Genomic DNA, 17,706 nt, shown 5'->3' on the forward strand with positions numbered 1-17,706 from the left:
TTTGCTAATCAAAATGGTCAAATTTTGTAAGAATAAAAGGAAATCTCATATACATTTTAATATTTCTTTAACGACCCAAAAAAAAATGCTAACAATGTACACGATAGTGTTATTTTCTGCACTTGGAGCATCCATCAGATAGACGTTACGCGATGAAAAGCTTATCCTCAACAATGGAGGTATATTACCCTCTCATTCTTGATCTACACATGCTAGGAAGAAAAGAGAAGAACTATTTTCATTTTATTCTAACATATAAATGTTTCTTATTACAAATGAAGAATAAGCTAAAAGACACTGAATTGAGCAATCTGCTGCTAAGACAATGCAGAAAAGCTTTAGATTGAGACGCTGTTGGGAATGCCCTGGCCAGTTAATCCTTCTTTGCTGGAAGGGTAGAGCAGAGTGTATGGCATCTTGACAGGACCAACACGATTCTGTAATTTCTCATCCTTGTTCCTGCTTGTTATTCTATCCTCAATTTCTGCCAGCTTCTTTCCAAATCTCTTGAAGGCTTCCAAGGGTTTTGTGTCTGAGGTCCACTGATAAGGAGAATCTCTTTTCCCAAGATAAATCTCATCAGATGAGTGCATTGACAAGATTTCTATAAGGGCCATGCCAAGAATGGTCAAAAGTTGGGAACTAAATCTTTTTAAGTAAGCTTTGTCAGGGTCATTCTTAAGCTCTATATAGTCAGGAGTGCCTTCTTCAGGCATGAAGTAAAAGCTCAATGCTGGGCGGTTTAGGGGGAAGCCTCCATAAGGGTACTGTCCAAAGTTTATAGCTGCATGGAGGGCAGAAGCAATCCATATGATGGTAGTGCATGTTTCTATCAGCTCTTCACGAGTCTGCATTTTTGGCCACCAGGGCTCGTCTTTCTTGTCGCCATGACCCTCCTCTCTGAGTTCCTTCCACCATGACTGCAGCTCGGAATCGTTTTCAACCATTTCGTCAGTCTTGTAATAGAAGGAGCAGTAGTCTTCCACCCATTGTTTTATAGCTGACCAGATTTCCAGCCCATCAACAGCATAAGGGTAATCCTCTATCAGCAGGCGGACACCGTGTGGGGAATTCGCATCCTTAACTGCCATTCCTCTGAATAGGGCAAAAGAGTAGCATGTCATTGAGATATGATCATGTTAGACTATTAATTAAATATTTAAATTTATCATTCCTATCACTTTAAGCTTTTGGTAAGTGGTGATATAGCATGATTTAGGCACTTTCAGCAATATTTACCAAAATCCTCATTCCTTATTTGCTCAACCTTTTCTAAACATTATGCAGTATAGTGCATAATTTGGCTAGGGACTAGTTTTGTTGATAGTGGCTTCAATGATTGATTGGTTGAGAAAGCATTTCTGTTTCTTGAGTTAATTTTTTTCAATAATAATAAACCATTAGGATTTACCTCTTGATGAGATCAGCAGGGAGTGCCTGCTCAGGAAAAACCCAGTTCTTATAAGCTACTGATGACATCTCCATGGAGTACTTTCTTGGAAATACTGTCCACTCCAGGGAACCACCAGCATTGACGAGGATCTGCCTGGCCAATGCATTTATATTCATGGTGTCACGGAAGTGAGGATGCAAGAGCTTATGAATTGGGTGAAGCACGCTCAACTGCCTATTGGTCGCTATCACAAACGGCTCAATCGCTGCATGGGTATGTAACCTGTGATCAAAATGAACGCATTTCAAAATATGGACCGTGTTAAATATCACTTATCTCAAAAACTTAAGCTGACTCTAATATCATGTTAAATCATCAGTTATTCCTAAAGTTTAAGTTGACAGGAAAAGATAAATTTAATTATTTAATTAATATTTTAATCGACGGTGTCATTTGCTAAACTTTCTTTTGACAGAATCATACCAGTGGCTGACGAGCTGATGATAGCCAGAGTCATTTACAGCCACATAAGCTTTAGCCAGCTGCCAAATGCAATTTTCGGCACCTTCTTCAGCTGGGGTGTATACTTTCCTATTGGCTTCAAATTGGTCTCCCTTTGGATTTGGCAAGCTTAACTCAATCGCCAATGGCTTCAAAGTCCCATCTTCTTTCAAGAAAAGGATAGTCCTGCTGGCATAAGTCTTTGTGGAAGTCTGGTTTATCCTCCTCAGGTATGGCATGAGTGCATCATGGTGATCTAATATGAATAGCTTGTTGTTCTTGATTGCCTATTAAACCAATTTGATTTGTGTTAATATGGTTTATTAGCTGCAGAATAACTGCAGGCTATTGTGAAATAATTCAGTAACATTACCTCATCGATGGTGGCCCCATTTAAGTACTTTTCTATGTGCTCCTTGGTTATTAAACTTTTTTGATGACCATATACTTTACTATCTAGCTGGCTCGATGGAGGGAATTCCTGTAGAGAAAGGATTATGTTTAGATTTGAGAAGATGCTTTCACATCCAAAATAAGGATTTCAAACTTCTTCCAATTTAAATCTTGTTTTCTTTTCAAAGAATTGCAGCAGTTAAGTTTACCTGGAGACGACGAATGATGACAGGGTCTACTCCAGCCAGCATTTCTCTTGCAAATTCTTCATCAGTCCTCCAAGCAGACCTATTATCTGCTCCAAACCATCACAAAAATCAAATTCAACCAAGAGAAAATAGTAGACAAAGAAAAAAACATCTCAATATCTGCAATGTTATCTGCTATACAAGTTGCAAATATATCCATTACCTTTAATCACTTGAGGCACTGGGAATTTAAGGAGCGTTTGACCATCGGTTCTGAAGATTTCCTTGAGCGTCTCTAAAGGGATGGTTTCCCTAATATTCTCAAGTAAACCCTTGGGCAGCTCGATTCCTCCATCATAGAGCTTGAGTACATCTTCTAAGCTGTCAAAGTCATTAGGGGTGCTGTTAAATGGAGCTTCTAGCTCAGGTCTGAGGAATTGAACTATGATTTTCAGTGCATAAGCAACGACGTCTGACATCTTCAAGTGATCAAATCTTTCATCTCTTGGGACATAAACTTTTAGGATCTCAAGAGGGTTCAGCTTGCTCTCAGTGTTAGGATCTGTTGAGATATTAACAAAAGAATCTTATGGATAAAAACATTATGCTCTCTCTTACTCTATCAATGAGTTGAAATAACACATTAAAATCTGATTCATCATTAATAATATGTTAATTGGATTGATTCCCAAATGATTCATGATTGTAAATAACTCTAAAATGACTACATTCTATATCATTTTTCTTGCATGAACTGCCCTCCCAACACACAAAAGAGAGAAAAGAATAACAAAAGCTAATTATTTCCGAGATGAGTAATGCTTTTACATGGGCTAACATGAGATGTTTTATGCTGCTGATATGGCCAAAAATGAAAGCCTCTTAAAACACGTAATGTCAACTAGTTTGAAATGAATGTGAAAAGTAACATTACTCTTCCGAGATATTGTATCTGTGATATGTTTCTGGCAAAAGTAATATTATTTAGTATACTGTTATACGACTAAGGACGGAGGGAGGGAGACTGGCATGGGCCATGCCCCGCCTCAAATCTTAAGAAAAATAAATAAAAATTATAGGATAGTGGCCCCTAGCAGTAAAATTTTTTGATCGCCGGCCCCTACCCTTTTTGGCTCTGTCCTTATATACGACTGTCGTACAATTTGAAGACGTGGTAGTGAAAATCAGCTATTGTATCAGCATTTATAAAAAATATAAAAATTAAGATTGTTTTTCACTGCTACATCATCCCGAACGCTAACAAACATTAACTTGAGGAAGTGACAGGAATAAATTCAAATGTCTGACCTATCCTTGTTGGTGGTCGACCAGTTCTTCCCCTGCGAGGATAAGGGTAGTCACTAGACCCTCCAAGAACTGGGCGTTCATATTCTGGACCCCTGCAAGGATTTCCCAAATCATTGTAGTAAGCATAGTCATACACTCTGTCCCATTCTTGGAGCTCTCCCTTCCCATTTCCTCTCAAGCTCACTAGCTCTTCTCTTCTGTACTTGAGCAGCGGCAATGGCGTTTCACTTGGAAGATATGTCTGCAGAAACATAATATATATATACAAATATGATGTTTTTTCATTTCTGATAACTTTGAGCAATTTCACTTGCTGCATACAAAAGCAAATACCTTGTTGGTGAAGAAAACGCGATCTTTCTTATATTTGTCAGCAGGGTAAACCCAGGAGTTGCAAACGAAGAGGATCCGGCCATGTCCTGGAACATCTTCAAGCGTGACACTCTTGAGGTAGAACTCACTGTGATGATTATTTCTTATTGTAAATGCCCCCGGAACTCCTATTTTATGGTCCCAATCGAAGGTTACCTTGAATGCTGACTCCCCTGCTGTCAATGGGGTGATTGTTGTAATCCAATCTTCCAAATGTGCTGGCTCTCCAACTTTTGCCTGCGACCCATTTTCTAATAAACAAATCCAATTTAAAATTAGTTTCGTCGTATTCATGAAGCTCATAAATCACCAAACCCATTTAATTAATTAAATTATTAAATTCACAACAAATCTAACATGATATTAATAACATAAGTCATGAGTTTGAACTCCAAGCCAACAATTCATCTCATTTCAATCCTATCATATTAAGCTTTTAGATTCATCAACTTAAATGGATTAGACCTCTTAACCATTTCTCGCTAATTTTGAATTCGGTTTATGTCAGATTTATGAGTCATCTAAAATATTGTCCATCCGATTCATTTAGTTAAATGGATCAAATCCCTTAACTTTTAACCGGCTAATTTAATATTAAATTTTTATCATATTTGTCGGTTGTGTTTAAAATTGTTAATGAATATTGAATGCCATGGTGGGTTCATGTCAGTGTCACTGTCGTTAAGTCTTAGTCTAAACGTGAACGGTTCAATTTTTTCTTCTTTGGTCTTCATACGCCTCTGGGTTTTAGACGATGCTGGCTCACCATTAGAAGTTGATTAGATAAGCCTATATATATAAATATATAAAACAAAAAAACTATAGAGAAATTCTAAAGGCCACGAGAAATAGCTCATTGACTGGGAGTTTCAGGCATTGACTCTTTGTTGAGAGTAAAGCCTCCCCCCTGGCTGTTCAGTCTCACTTGAAACTCATGAACTCTTCATCATTCCCATCCAAGAAAGATAAAAACAAAACAAAAAACTCTTCATCATTCCCATCCAAGAAAGATAAAAAAAAAAAATTAAAAAATAAAAAATAAAAAATAAAAATAAATAAAAAAAAGAGAAAGAAGAAGAAAAAGTCGATTCCACTTTCTGTGACAATTGCTGGCACACCAACAAATCATTCTGGGTGTTTCATGGGGCCTACTTTATAAAGTCTGTGATATACCAAAAAGCTTGTTTGGGATCATAAATGACTTGATTTTCATCACTAATTTGTTTAAACCAGCATTGTTTTCATCAATAATTTACCTTCTTTTTTGCTTTATGCATATATACATTTGATTCCAACATGGCATGCCTATCATTTCCATGGTGAAGAAACAGAGAGCAGTAAATAATGAAGAAAAAGTAGCAAAAACAAACTCACCGGGCTCACAATTATCAGCACTAATGAGCTGCAGAGACACCCTTCTGCCCAACAACTCATGCACACGATCAAGAACCGATGCATGAAGGTCATTGAAGTCCAAAACATTCTTCTTCATCAGCACGACAGTCCCTTTGATCTTGGTCGCTCTGTTCTCGGTTTCCGCCATGAAGGAGGATCTGGCTCCTTTGGCCGCCGGAACTCCTCGTGGCGGAGTTCTGCCCATTTCTGCCATTGAAGTGATAATTCGTGGCCGAGTTCGCGCCAAACCAGTCATGCTGGAAACACCATGACATTTCACGGTGGAAAATATGGGTCTGTTGTGGACTGATGCAAAGCGATCTCGACCATTGATTGTATCTTTGATGGTCAAGATTGGCCTAACTCCAGGTCCTGCCAGCGACTTCAATGGAGACAGGCTCAGATCTGTGGGCTGGAACATCTCTTGCTTCGGGAGAGAAGCAGAGAGAATATAGGGAAGCTTTGAGGAAGTCGGTGTGAGGAATGGGAGAGCAAAGCTGGCTATACTAACAGGGATAATGAATATGCAATACGGACTCTTGACTAATAGAAACTTACAAGAATATGCAACATGGCATTGACTAATTAAGTACCAAGAAGCTCACTTGTTCACACTCCACCTTTCCATGGCTTTTCTTATAATACTTGGTCTTTTTGGGATTGGAATCCCGCCAATTTGATGTTTAGATTGTTAAAGTCATAATTAAGTGATTAAATTTACCTCTTCCTATCAGTTTAAGCTTATGCGAAAAATAGTGATTTAACGTGGTATCAGAGCCAAAAATTCTAGAATTGAACTTTGATTCTATCAAATCACTCTCCATGTAAATTAAATATTCTTCATGTTCGACCTTACCTATTAAAAAAGAGTTTGAACTTGTTTAAATTGGTGGCAGAACAATTTAAAATTCGTTTGAACAAGTTAACCCCATACTAATTCGAACAATGAAATTACTAAAAATCTATGTCCATCTGTTTGCTTATTAGTTGGTCTTTTGGATTTGGCTAAGTGTTGTTAAAAAAAAAAACTATAGCATAAGCTTTTTAATGGTCCAAATTTATGTGAGAATCCTAGTATTATTACTACCTTTGTCACCAACCTAGGGTTGACCTTGAGATACACTCTTTTCAAAGCGTGTCTTGAAAATTTTATTAGGGAATTTTTTAAGAATGGAGGTTCACTTTGGCTCTTAGTGACTAGTCCGACTTGCGATTGGTCTTTTCAAAGCGTGTCTTGAAAATTTTATTAGGGAATTTTTTAAGAATGGAGGTTCACTTTGGCTCTTAGTGACTAGTCCGACTTGCAATTGGTCTGTGGGGTTGGAACAGGACTAGTATCAAATTTGGGAAGAAAAAGTCATTTGTAACCTAGAGTATATGCCCAAAAAAAATGCTGAATTTGAAAGTTAGTAGCTTTGAAGCTTGGCCTTTCCCACTTGTCTAAAACGTGTATAATATATATTGATTGACATTGACCCACATAGCTAGCTCAGATCTTGGGGTGTTAATAAACATTATTTTAGGGTGAGATCATGCAATTGGTTTTCAATTTTGTGGCTATGTGATTTTGTTTGTAACAAGAGAAAATTGCTTATTTCGTTTGGAGGTATGTAGTTGTATCAAATTGATGGTTTGGGGTAAAAAGTACCTTTAAGATTTTTAGAGGAAGCCATTTGTTTAAAATGATTCGTATCATCAGCCGTTTGAAAAAGAAAAACCAATAGATAAAATCATCAGTTATATCACATGTCAATCAACGATTGGTTGTGACGTGGATCCGCATATGCATTTAACGTTTTCTATCAAACAGTTGACCGTAGAGGCCATTTTGGATAGATGGCTTATTTAAGAATCTTTAAATTACTTTTGATATCGTAGAAATCAGTTTAGGACAATTGTAAACGTAGAGACTAAATAAATAATTTTCCTTATAATAAAAGGAAATTCAGTGAGATTAATTTGGATGCTCGATAAATGTGATTTATGTTAGAGTAATGCTACATACTACGACATCATCTCACCCCATCCCACAGTGTTGAGGTAGCAGTGTCCATCAGCTTTTGAATTAGCTATTGTTAGGAAAAATATATATATATGAAGAAGAAGAAAAGAGAAATTCAAGGGTTGACGGGCGCTGCCACATCAACCTAATGGGATACAAGTAAAATAGAGATGTAGTATTTAACATTACTCTTCTTTGTGGTAATGAAACTTAACCCAAATTAAAATAAATGGTTGTCAATTAGAAATAGATCATGTAATTTCACAAACACTATTCACTTGGCCCCAATTATACTGACAAATTTATGAATTTTCAGATTAAAAAAAAAAACCTAGTTTTCATTTTTGACTTAGGCTTCCATTTGAATCCAATTAGGCCAACTTAACACAAAAATGGAAGATCTCTTGCTTGAACCCCAAAACCACATGCGCCCATCGTTTTAGTTGAGAAGAGAATTCTAGAAGCTCAACCCCATGATAATACTTCACCGACCATAAATTATAATTAAAGACCAACAAATAGTTAAAAGGGAAACTAAAAACTAATGTTAATACCTTTTTCTAATATTCTTTCCCAGTTACATGTATTCGAAATGTTATCTGATAAAGGTGGGCATGTCTATGCCACCTGCTCAAGCCTCGTGGAAAAATGAAACAATACTTTTAACTTCCATTTTTGTCTAGATCAGAAATGAAGATGATGTATTTTATGGTTCAGATTAGATTTTACGTATGTCAAATGGTGAATATGTTACCGAGTTGTTTAAATTTTTTAGAAAACATGGTATCATATACACAGTTTGCTAAGGCAGAACCCGAATTTTTGTGTATAGAATCTAATTTCTAGGAGTTGCCGGAAATCAGACACAGTAGCCCGTTCTAGTACAGAAGCAGAGTACAAAGCTCTTGCACAGCATAAATTACTTGTTATTTAAACTTGGTTAACTACGTTCTCAGCCTCCTATCTTGTGGTGAGATAATATTGGCGCGACATACATCTCTTCCAATCTAGCGTTTCACGTCCGGACAAAACATGTTAAAATTGACTTCCATTTTGTTCATAATATGGTGGTAAGAAAATCAATTGACATCCGGTTCCTATTGAGCAAAGATCAATTGGCTTACATATTCACAAAGCCAATCTCATTGTCACATTTCATTGTACTTACCCCCCCTATAGTGAGTTGGAGGAGGCGTGTCAGAGACATATCTATAGTCAACCATTCAGATCAAGTTAAGAGAAATTCAAATACTGCAACAACTTATCCAATAGTAATTTTAAAAGTTACATCATCTTTGTGAGAATAAAATGAATGGTCCCTAGCATTACTCGTTATTTACATGTTTACCTATTATTTGATAAACAAGCTTCGGAGGGATGTTTACATCAAAAATTTACTCTTCTGAAAAAAGTATCAACTTTCGGGGGGGAAGACATTTAGGTATTGCCCCCAAGCCAATACCTAAACGTGGGTCCATCTTGTACACATTAAATATAACAAAAAAAAATCTTAATTGTGAAATGGAGAAAAATCCTATTCCTTTTTAGTCTTTGTTAATTGTTTTTCTTCTTCTGAGCAACAGAAAGGATAACAGGGAGGGAGGGGGTCTCCGTTAGTAATTTAATATAGGAAAGAGGTGTGCACCATAACGGAAAAAGACATTGATCTTATAGTCAATGAGAATGGTAGATAGGAACATAAACAAGTATGGAGACAGGGCGCAAAACCACAGCCAGTTGTAATTCTTAAATTTTGTGTCATATCTTTAGACAAGGCATCGTGGGAGACTTTTCTAAACAACGTTTACTATTAAGCAACAACTGATGCAAACAGCCATTTAAGAATCATAGGGGCTTTAGTACTTTAGTACAATTGATAGAGCCGTGGCCTGTACAGAGGATTAAAGATGAAAGATGAAATGAACCACTGCTTCCAAATGGCTGTGTGGGCAAATGGAGGACATCTGACATTTACAAGAGGATTGCTGACAACAAAATAACTCATCTACTAATAAATGACTTGAGACGACTTCATTTGGGCCTTAGGGAAGGGTCGTTGAAATCTGCCTTGTTAGAATTGCTGTCTCATATTAACACCAGTAAAAGACAGGAGCGGAGGAGCTGGAGTATTTTGGGAATTTCCTTAATATGTCCGTATAAGTAGAATTTAGGGTTTTTTGCTATATATATATATATATATATATATATATATATATATATATCTGTGTGTGTGTTATGATGTAACCCTGAATCATTAAGAGTAAAAATATAGTTGCCTCTCTGTGGACGTAGGCACTTTACTGAACCACGTAAATCTGTATCTCTACTCTCTCTTAATCTCTCTCTTTTCGATTCTATACTATTCATTATTGTTGTGCGGTATCAACATACTTAATTTTTCTCTGTTGGTTTGAGCAGCATTCTTTTCTGGGTTATTAGTTCATGAAACATTCCGGTCATATATTGAAAAGACAAATAGTTTACATAAAGTGAATGATTTATAAATATGCTTATTAAGTCCCACATTGCCAACTTCCACGCAATTCCGGTTTCTTAGTTCCATATAGGCCCGTAATACTTCTTTCCCTCTAAAAGACCCTTGTCCTATTCTTTCCTTTTAAAAAACCTTTGTCCTTGAGGGTAAAGTCCGACATGAGTGACTCTGATATCAATTGATAGGTGATCGTATAACTGAAAATGTCTATGTTTGAGGCAGGTTTTCCATGAGAGCTTTCCCGTATTTTTAAGTTTTTGTTGCATTGAGAGCTATTGCAGACACCCTAGTCTCCTCATATCAGCATTTTGCAATCGCATTTTCTTACAAGACACCCTCAAGAGTGTAAGGACATAAAATACCTCGTACTTTCGATGAAATTACAAGAAGCAATTACTCAAATCGAAACTACTCACTCCCTCGAGAGAGTTTCCAACCTCACGTCTTTATTAAGGGAAAACTTATTATAGCACAAGTAGCCGAAAGAAAGAAAAACTTTGCTGTAGAACTCTAATAACAACCCGTTAGAGAAGCAAAGTTTTAGATTGAGACACTATTGGGGATTCCCTTGCCAGTAATCCCACCTTCACTAGTGGGAAAGAGCAAAGTATATGGCACCTTGACTGGTCCAACTCTGTTTTTCCATTTCTTGTCATTGTTCATTTTTATAATTCTATCCTCAATTCCTGCCAGCTTCTGTCCGAATCTCTCAAAGGCTTCCAATGGTTCTGCGTCCAACGTCCATTCATGAGTATCTCTTTGCCCAAGATACACCTCATCAGAAGAATGCCTTGACAAAATCTCAATGAGGGAAATACCAAGAAGTGTCTGGAGCTGGGCAGTAATTGTTTTCAAGAAAACCTTATCAGGGTCTGACTTGAGTTCCTCATATTCAGGATTGCCCTTTTCAGGCATCAACCTTCGGCTCTTTGTTGGGCGGTTTGGGTGGTAGCCTGCATAAGGGAACTGTCCAAAATTGAGGGCTGCATGGAGGGCAGAAGCAATCCATATGATGGTAGTGCATGTTTCTATCAGCTCTTCACGAGTCTGCATTTTAGGCCACCAGGGCTCATCTTTCTTGTCACCATGGCCCTCCTCTCTAAGTTCCTTCCACCAGGACTGCAGTTCGGAGTCATTTTGTACAATGTCATCACTCTTGTAATAGAAGGAGCAGTAGTCTTCAACCCATGTGTTTATTGCTGACCAGATTTCCAGCCCATCAACAGCATATGGATAGTCCTCAATCAGTAGGTGAACACCATGTGGGGAGTTTGAATCCTTGACTGCCATTCCCCTAATTGCAGCAAAACAAGTAACATGTCATTTGAAGTCTATCATTCAGCAGTTTTGAAGTAATTTGAGATAAATTCACATTGCATTTCTGATTTAAAGTTATTTATAATGCCAAATATCTCATACAGTACCATGATTATGTCATTTTGTTCTGGAGTAAAACATTTACCTCTTGATGAGATCTGCAGGAAGTGCTTGCTCAGGAAAAACCCAGTTCTTATAAACTGCTGATGACATCTCCATGGAATACTTTGCTGGAAAAACAGTCGCCTCCAGAATCCCACCAGCATTGATGACGACTTGCCGACCAAATGCATTGATATTCATGGTGTCACGGAAGTGAGGATGCAGAAGCTTGTGAATTGGGTGAAGCACGCTCAGTTGTCTGTTTGTTGCTATCACAAATGGTTCAATCACTGCATGGGTATTGAGCCTGTGACAAGTAAAAAATTTGTTCAAGAACCCATCATAAAATAGAGAGTGAATTTATTTGCTAAGCTTTTTCTGAAAGAGGTGTACCAGTGGCTAATGAGCTGATGATTGCCAGAGTCATTTACAGCCACATAAGCTTTTGCCAGTTGCCAAATAGAACTTTCAACACCTTCTTCAGCTGGTGTGTACACTTCGCTAATGGCACCAAATTGGTCTCCTTCAGGATGGGGCAAGCTTAATTCAATAGCCAATGGCTTCAAAGTCCCATCATTCTTCAAGAAAAGGATTGTTCTGGTGGCATATGTCTTTGTGGATGTTGAGTTTATTCGCCTCAGATACGGCATGATTGCATCATGATGATCCAATATGAATAGCTTGTTGCTGTTGATTGCCTACAACCAAAGCCGTTTCAATCCCGACGCTTCAACTGTTATAAGAATAAAGCACTGTAATTGCAAAGCGACTGCAGAATATTACCTCATCTATGCTGATTCCATCTATGCTATTTTCAATGTGGTCTTTGGTTATTGTACTGGCCTGATCACCATATACTTTAGGATCTAGCTTGCTTGCAGGTGGGAATTCCTGTATTAGATCAGAGTTAATTATGAGTAAAGATGAAAAGACATGATCCTGCATGTGGATCAATTGAAATGCAACTGATAATAGAAGTTTAAGATTACTTCAAGACGACGAATGTTGACAGGGTTTACTCCAGCCAGCATCTCCCTTGCAAACTCTTCATCAGTCCTCCATGCAGACCTATCCTCTGCCCCAGATCATTGAAACACCACTATCAATTCAAAGAAAGTAGTATTGGAAGGCACATAGATATGGCTATGCCTAAAAAGACATGATGATACCTTTAATCACTAGGGGCATTGGATATTTGAGGAGTCCTTCACCCTCTGTTGGGAAAATTTGCTTGAGCAACTCCGCTGGGATATTGTCCCTAATATTCTCAAGTAAGCCGCCAGGTAGCTTAACTCCTCCTTCATAGAGTTTATGCACATCTTGAAAGCTGTCAAACTCATTGGGAGTGCTGTCAAATATGGACTCCAGCTCAGGTTTAAGGAATTGAGCTATGGATTTCACTCCATAAGCAAGGAAGTCTGACATCTTCAAGTGGCCAAAACGGTCATCTCTAGGAACATAAATGTTTAAGCTCATAAGAAGCTTGACTCTGCTCTCACTGTTGGGATCTGTTAAGGTTATTACATAAAAATCTTAATGACAACAATGATGATAGTCATACACACCAAAATGACTCCAACTTTTTCAGTGAAAAAGTACAGTCCGTTGAGTATGGCTGGCAAAACGGGTTGATGTGTTCGTGTCAACCCGGTTGACCTGCGAACCCATTTATGCCAACCCAAACTTGACACGTTTATATAAACGTGTCGAATACCCAACCCCAAACACAACACGTTTTCTTAATGGGTAACACAACATGACACGTGTAACCCGTTTAGATAAACGTGTTGTTTCGGGTTGATCCGACCCGACCTGTGAACAAGTTTAATTTAGTTGTCAATAGGTTTCGACCCAGCACAACCCGACATGCCAGTGAAGTCATTTTAATTTTTATAGGCTAACCAAAAATGGCAAAATCCCAGCAACCAAGCAACAATGTGGCAATTTTTAATTGAAAAAGAATGATCATTGGGAAAATTGATAGAAAGCCTCCAAAACAATAAAAGCTAATTCATGGATCTATTATTGGTGTTGATTGAGCTTGAGCATGTACATCTCAACATATCTTAAAATAAATTGCATAAATTCAACAAACATATGGACAATCTATTTAGCTCAATTTTAAGATACATGTCTAATTACAATGGACATCTATATCATGCAATACAAAACAAATGAATGACATTTTTTTTTTTTTTTTTTTTTTTTTTTTGGGGTTAAAAATCTAAGTTAAAAAATAAAAATAAATGGGTCATTCCGCGAACCCGTGGGTTGACATAACATGGCACGTTTATTAAACGGGTCATAAAATGGATGACCCGTTTATGACCCAAACCCAGTTAACCTAAACCCTAACTCTAAAATTATGTGTCATGTTCGCGGGTTAAATTGCCAACCCTATGAGTCGCACATTAGAAAAAGTTATAAGTGCGAGCGATTAATATAGCATAGTTGGGTCCAAACCTGTCTCTGTCGGTGGTCGTCCTGTTCTTCCCCGACGAGGGTAAGGGTACTCGCTAGACCCTCCCAGAACCGGGCGGGCATATTTCGGGTCCTCATCTGGATTTCCCAGATCGTTGTAGTAAGCATAGTCATAGACCCTATCCCATTCCTGAAGCTCCCCTGTTCCATCTCCTCTCAAGTTCAAAAGTTCTTCTTTTCTGTACTTCAGCAGTGGCGCCGGTGTTTCACTTGGAAGATATGTCTGCAAAAATATAAATGCATCAGCTTGAACATTCCCACACCTTATGCCAAAATTGCTATATTACCTTGTTGGAGAAGAAAACTCGGTCGTTTTTGTATTGGTCTGCAGGATAAACCCATGAGTTGCAGACAAAGTGGATCCGACCTTGGCCTGGAACATCATCGAGGGTGAGACTTTTGAGGTAGAATTCACTATGATGATTGTTTCTAATTAAGAATGCTCCTGGAATTGCTATATCCTCGTCCCAGTCAAAGGTAACCTTGAATGCTGACTCCCCTGCTATCAATGGGGTGATTGTGCTTATCCAGTGTTCCAAGTACGCTGGATTTCCAAGTTTCCCTTGCAACCCATTTGCTACAAAAACACAACAAATACAATAATTGGTTTATGTAGTGATTTAGAAGCCAAATATCATTCATTCTGTCATTTGCAAAGACACGTCATTTGGTCCATCAAAGTAATTTTAGATGCAAGTAGGGTTATTCAGGTGGGCGGTTAATAACCTTTTGCATCCGCTATCTGCCCGTCCACATGGATTATGGGAGATTTTCAGCCCCTAACCCTCGGCATGCAGATATCATATACGCTATACATATGCGGATGGATAGCTGAATATGGGTACATGGATGCGGATATAAGAAAATAATTGTCTTATTGAGACTTTATTTCTGTGTGCTTCGGTATTTAGAGCATTTACATCCGGTTCAACAAAATAATTTTTTGGTTATTTTATTGAGCCATAGTGTTAAAATCCGACTCAACAAATTAGCCAAAAGTTTTGAGCACTATAGCTCAACAATCTATAATTTTATTAATAAAAAAATCATTTCATCATCTCTCCTCTAATTAAAAATCATTTAAACTTTTCTCTCCTCCTCCAAGAATTACATAAAGAATAAAAAATAATAAATTTTAAATAAAATATTAAAAGTTAATAATTAAAATGTTGAGCCCGATGTAAGTATTTTAAAGAAGTTGATAGCTAAAATAGAAAAAGAATTTAAAAAAATGGTTAAATTTATCTAAATTTTTACTGAGCTGAATATGAATGCTCTAAATATTAGCTAATTTGACTGTGGTTTGAAATTTCAGTAAAACACTTAACAGTGTGTGTCCACTATCTAGCTATGGACATTATTTCAAGGCAACTAAATTCAATTCTTTTTTTTTTTTTTCAAAAAATATAATTTAATTCAATTATATTTTGTACTTTTTTTTTTTTTTTTTTTTTTTTCAATTTACTTGTATTGCCTAGTGTTTACATTTCAATTTGTATTTTCATAGTACAGTTTACAAGTGTATTTAGTTCAAAAATTAGACTAATCCCATTTAAAAAAAGTCATAAAAAGCTTTAAAAAGCATGCTCATATAAATTAACTCCATAGTTATAAAAAAAAAAATCAAAAAAATCAAAAAAATCAAAAACCCAAAGACCGAAAAAAGCCCAAAATGATGTCCAAATTTTATAATTTGTTCCACACATATAGTCCTAAAATGATGTGTCACAATTTTTAAAATAATAAATTATATAGAATTGTGACACATTATTGAAAGATCATATTTTGAAGAAAAAATTTGAGAACTATAGCAATTATCTGCATATTATGCATAACCCATTTCACCTGTGGGCCTGTGGGTATGGGCTTTCTGATGATACATGTAGTCAAACAAAGTAGATGATGGAAAGTCTTTCAAAAAAAAAAAAAAAAAAAGTAGATGATGGAAAGCATGGCCTTGAAAGATGACTGACTGCTCTTTTTGACTGATTGTTGAGGATAGTGCATGCCCGTGATCCACCAGCTAATTGGCGTAAGGTAAAGTCTTCAGCACATTTTCCCATTCCCATTTAAAAATATTTAAATAAATTAAAATAATGTAGAAAAAAAGTGATATGACCAACTGCAGTGTCCATTTATAGCACCTTTAATGATGATGAAGCTAGGCATGGCTGACTCAGAAAAACAGCTGTCTTTAATGATGATGAAGGCATGACTGATTCAGAAAAACAGAAACCTCGAGAACGCAGTAGAGTAAACATCGAGCTCGAGCACTGCAACTCAAAAGTTTTTTTATACAAATCAAGATAAATAGCGGGCTTTTTACATCGGAGAAGTTTGCGCATAACAAGTTTCGAGCTTAGAATCTAAAGAATGATATAGCTCTCAAAAACCACAAACTTCAACCACTAGGCCAACCCTCCGGGTTATTTATTTATTTATTTTTTTTTTTTTGTGGGAAATGAAAAAATCTTATCCAGAAAACCTGCATATATATATATATATATATATATATATATATAGAAGCCTTTTAATTGTGTAAATTAACAAAGAAGGAAAGAAGAAGTAATTACCAGATGGGTCAGCATTAACAGCACTAATGAGCTGCAGGGAAACCTTTTGGCCTAACAACTCATGGACACGATCAAGAACCGATGCATTGAAGTCGTTGAAGTCCAAAACATTCTTCTTCATCAACACCACACTCCCTTCAATCTTCCTGCACTTTTCGGCCGCCGCCGTCTCACGTTTCATCTTTTTGTTCCCGTCATCGTCGCCGGTGACCGCGTTAATGATGTTCTGAAGCATCTCTCTCAGTTCAAGCACTAAGCAAAGAACACGATATATATATAGAGACAGAGACAGAGAGACAGAGAGACGTTTCTTAGGGAAAAAGTTTGCTGGGCTTGGAAAAGGAAAGGGCGGGTTTGTGGTGTATGTAAGGAAAAAAATAATTTCTCATTAAAATATGTTAGCAATTTGCAATGACGTCGATTAATGGCCATGCGCGACGTGGCACTTTGGGACCTATGGTTCAAAGACTTTTGGGATTGTGGTGATGATACGTGGAAAAAGTGTCTTGAAAACATTTAATGCATCTCCCAATTTTGGGTTGGTTCGAAAGAGTAGATGGAAATTTTAATTGGCCAACTAGATCGGAGGGTAATCACATTGAAAGACCATTGAGAAAGTGTGGTCCATCATCAAAATGTTTCTATTTGAGCTCACCAAGAGTTAGGGCATGTTTGAAATTGTATTTGAAAAGTTTAAAAATATTTTTAACGCTTAAAAAGTTAATTTGAAGAAATAAATAAATAAATATTCGTTTGAAAAAAAAGTTAAAAGTACTTTTGAGAGTTAAAAATTTTAGAAATTGTCAAAATGCACTTATGACAAAAGTTTAAAAATAAAATTTTTGTCCAAAAGCTTAAAAATAAAGTTTTTGCCCAAAAGCTATTTTTTACTTAAAAGTTATATTTCTCAAACACAATTTCAAACAGACTCTTAATCAAATAGTCTCATTCTATAAAGGACTTCTCCTGCTGTCATGGTCCGAAAGACATTGCACAACCCTAACACACAAGGTGTAATAGTGTGAAAGGCTATATATTATATATAATAAAACAAAATCTTGAAGGAAAAAGATTCTATTATAAATTTGAAAATATATTAAAAAAAAAAAAAAAGTAAAGTAAAGTTCATGTACTCTCTTAAACTATCACTCAATTGAAAATAAAAAATGTTAAGGGTTAATATTTGT

General features: G+C 36.7%; 2 protein-coding genes across 2 annotated transcripts; both read right to left on the bottom strand.

Moving 5' to 3' along the window:
- Nucleotides 1–223: 223 nt before the first annotated feature.
- LOC132169987 (putative linoleate 9S-lipoxygenase 5) lies at nt 224–6,121 on the bottom strand. The gene is made up of 9 exons (XM_059580918.2): nt 5,530–6,121; nt 4,117–4,406; nt 3,784–4,024; nt 2,699–3,037; nt 2,497–2,582; nt 2,268–2,375; nt 1,877–2,181; nt 1,412–1,675; nt 224–1,095 (listed from the first exon to the last, which is right to left on the bottom strand). The coding sequence occupies exons 1-9, from the start codon at nt 5,969–5,971 to the stop codon at nt 339–341; spliced, it is 2,832 nt and encodes a 943-aa protein (XP_059436901.2). The 5' UTR covers nt 5,972–6,121; the 3' UTR covers nt 224–338.
- Nucleotides 6,122–10,472: 4,351 nt separating this feature from the next.
- On the bottom strand, nt 10,473–16,871 carry LOC132170277 (putative linoleate 9S-lipoxygenase 5). The gene is made up of 9 exons (XM_059581194.2): nt 16,520–16,871; nt 14,234–14,523; nt 13,929–14,169; nt 12,635–12,973; nt 12,455–12,540; nt 12,249–12,356; nt 11,859–12,163; nt 11,509–11,772; nt 10,473–11,340 (listed from the first exon to the last, which is right to left on the bottom strand). Exons 1-9 carry the CDS (start codon nt 16,752–16,754, stop codon nt 10,587–10,589), a joined length of 2,622 nt encoding a protein of 873 aa, XP_059437177.2. The 5' UTR covers nt 16,755–16,871; the 3' UTR covers nt 10,473–10,586.
- Nucleotides 16,872–17,706: the final 835 nt, after the last annotated feature.

The sequence above is a fragment of the Corylus avellana genome, chromosome 1 (assembly GCF_965113065.1).
Source record: "Corylus avellana chromosome 1, dhCorAvel1.hap1.2, whole genome shotgun sequence".
Classification (NCBI taxonomy): Eukaryota; Viridiplantae; Streptophyta; class Magnoliopsida; order Fagales; family Betulaceae; genus Corylus; species Corylus avellana.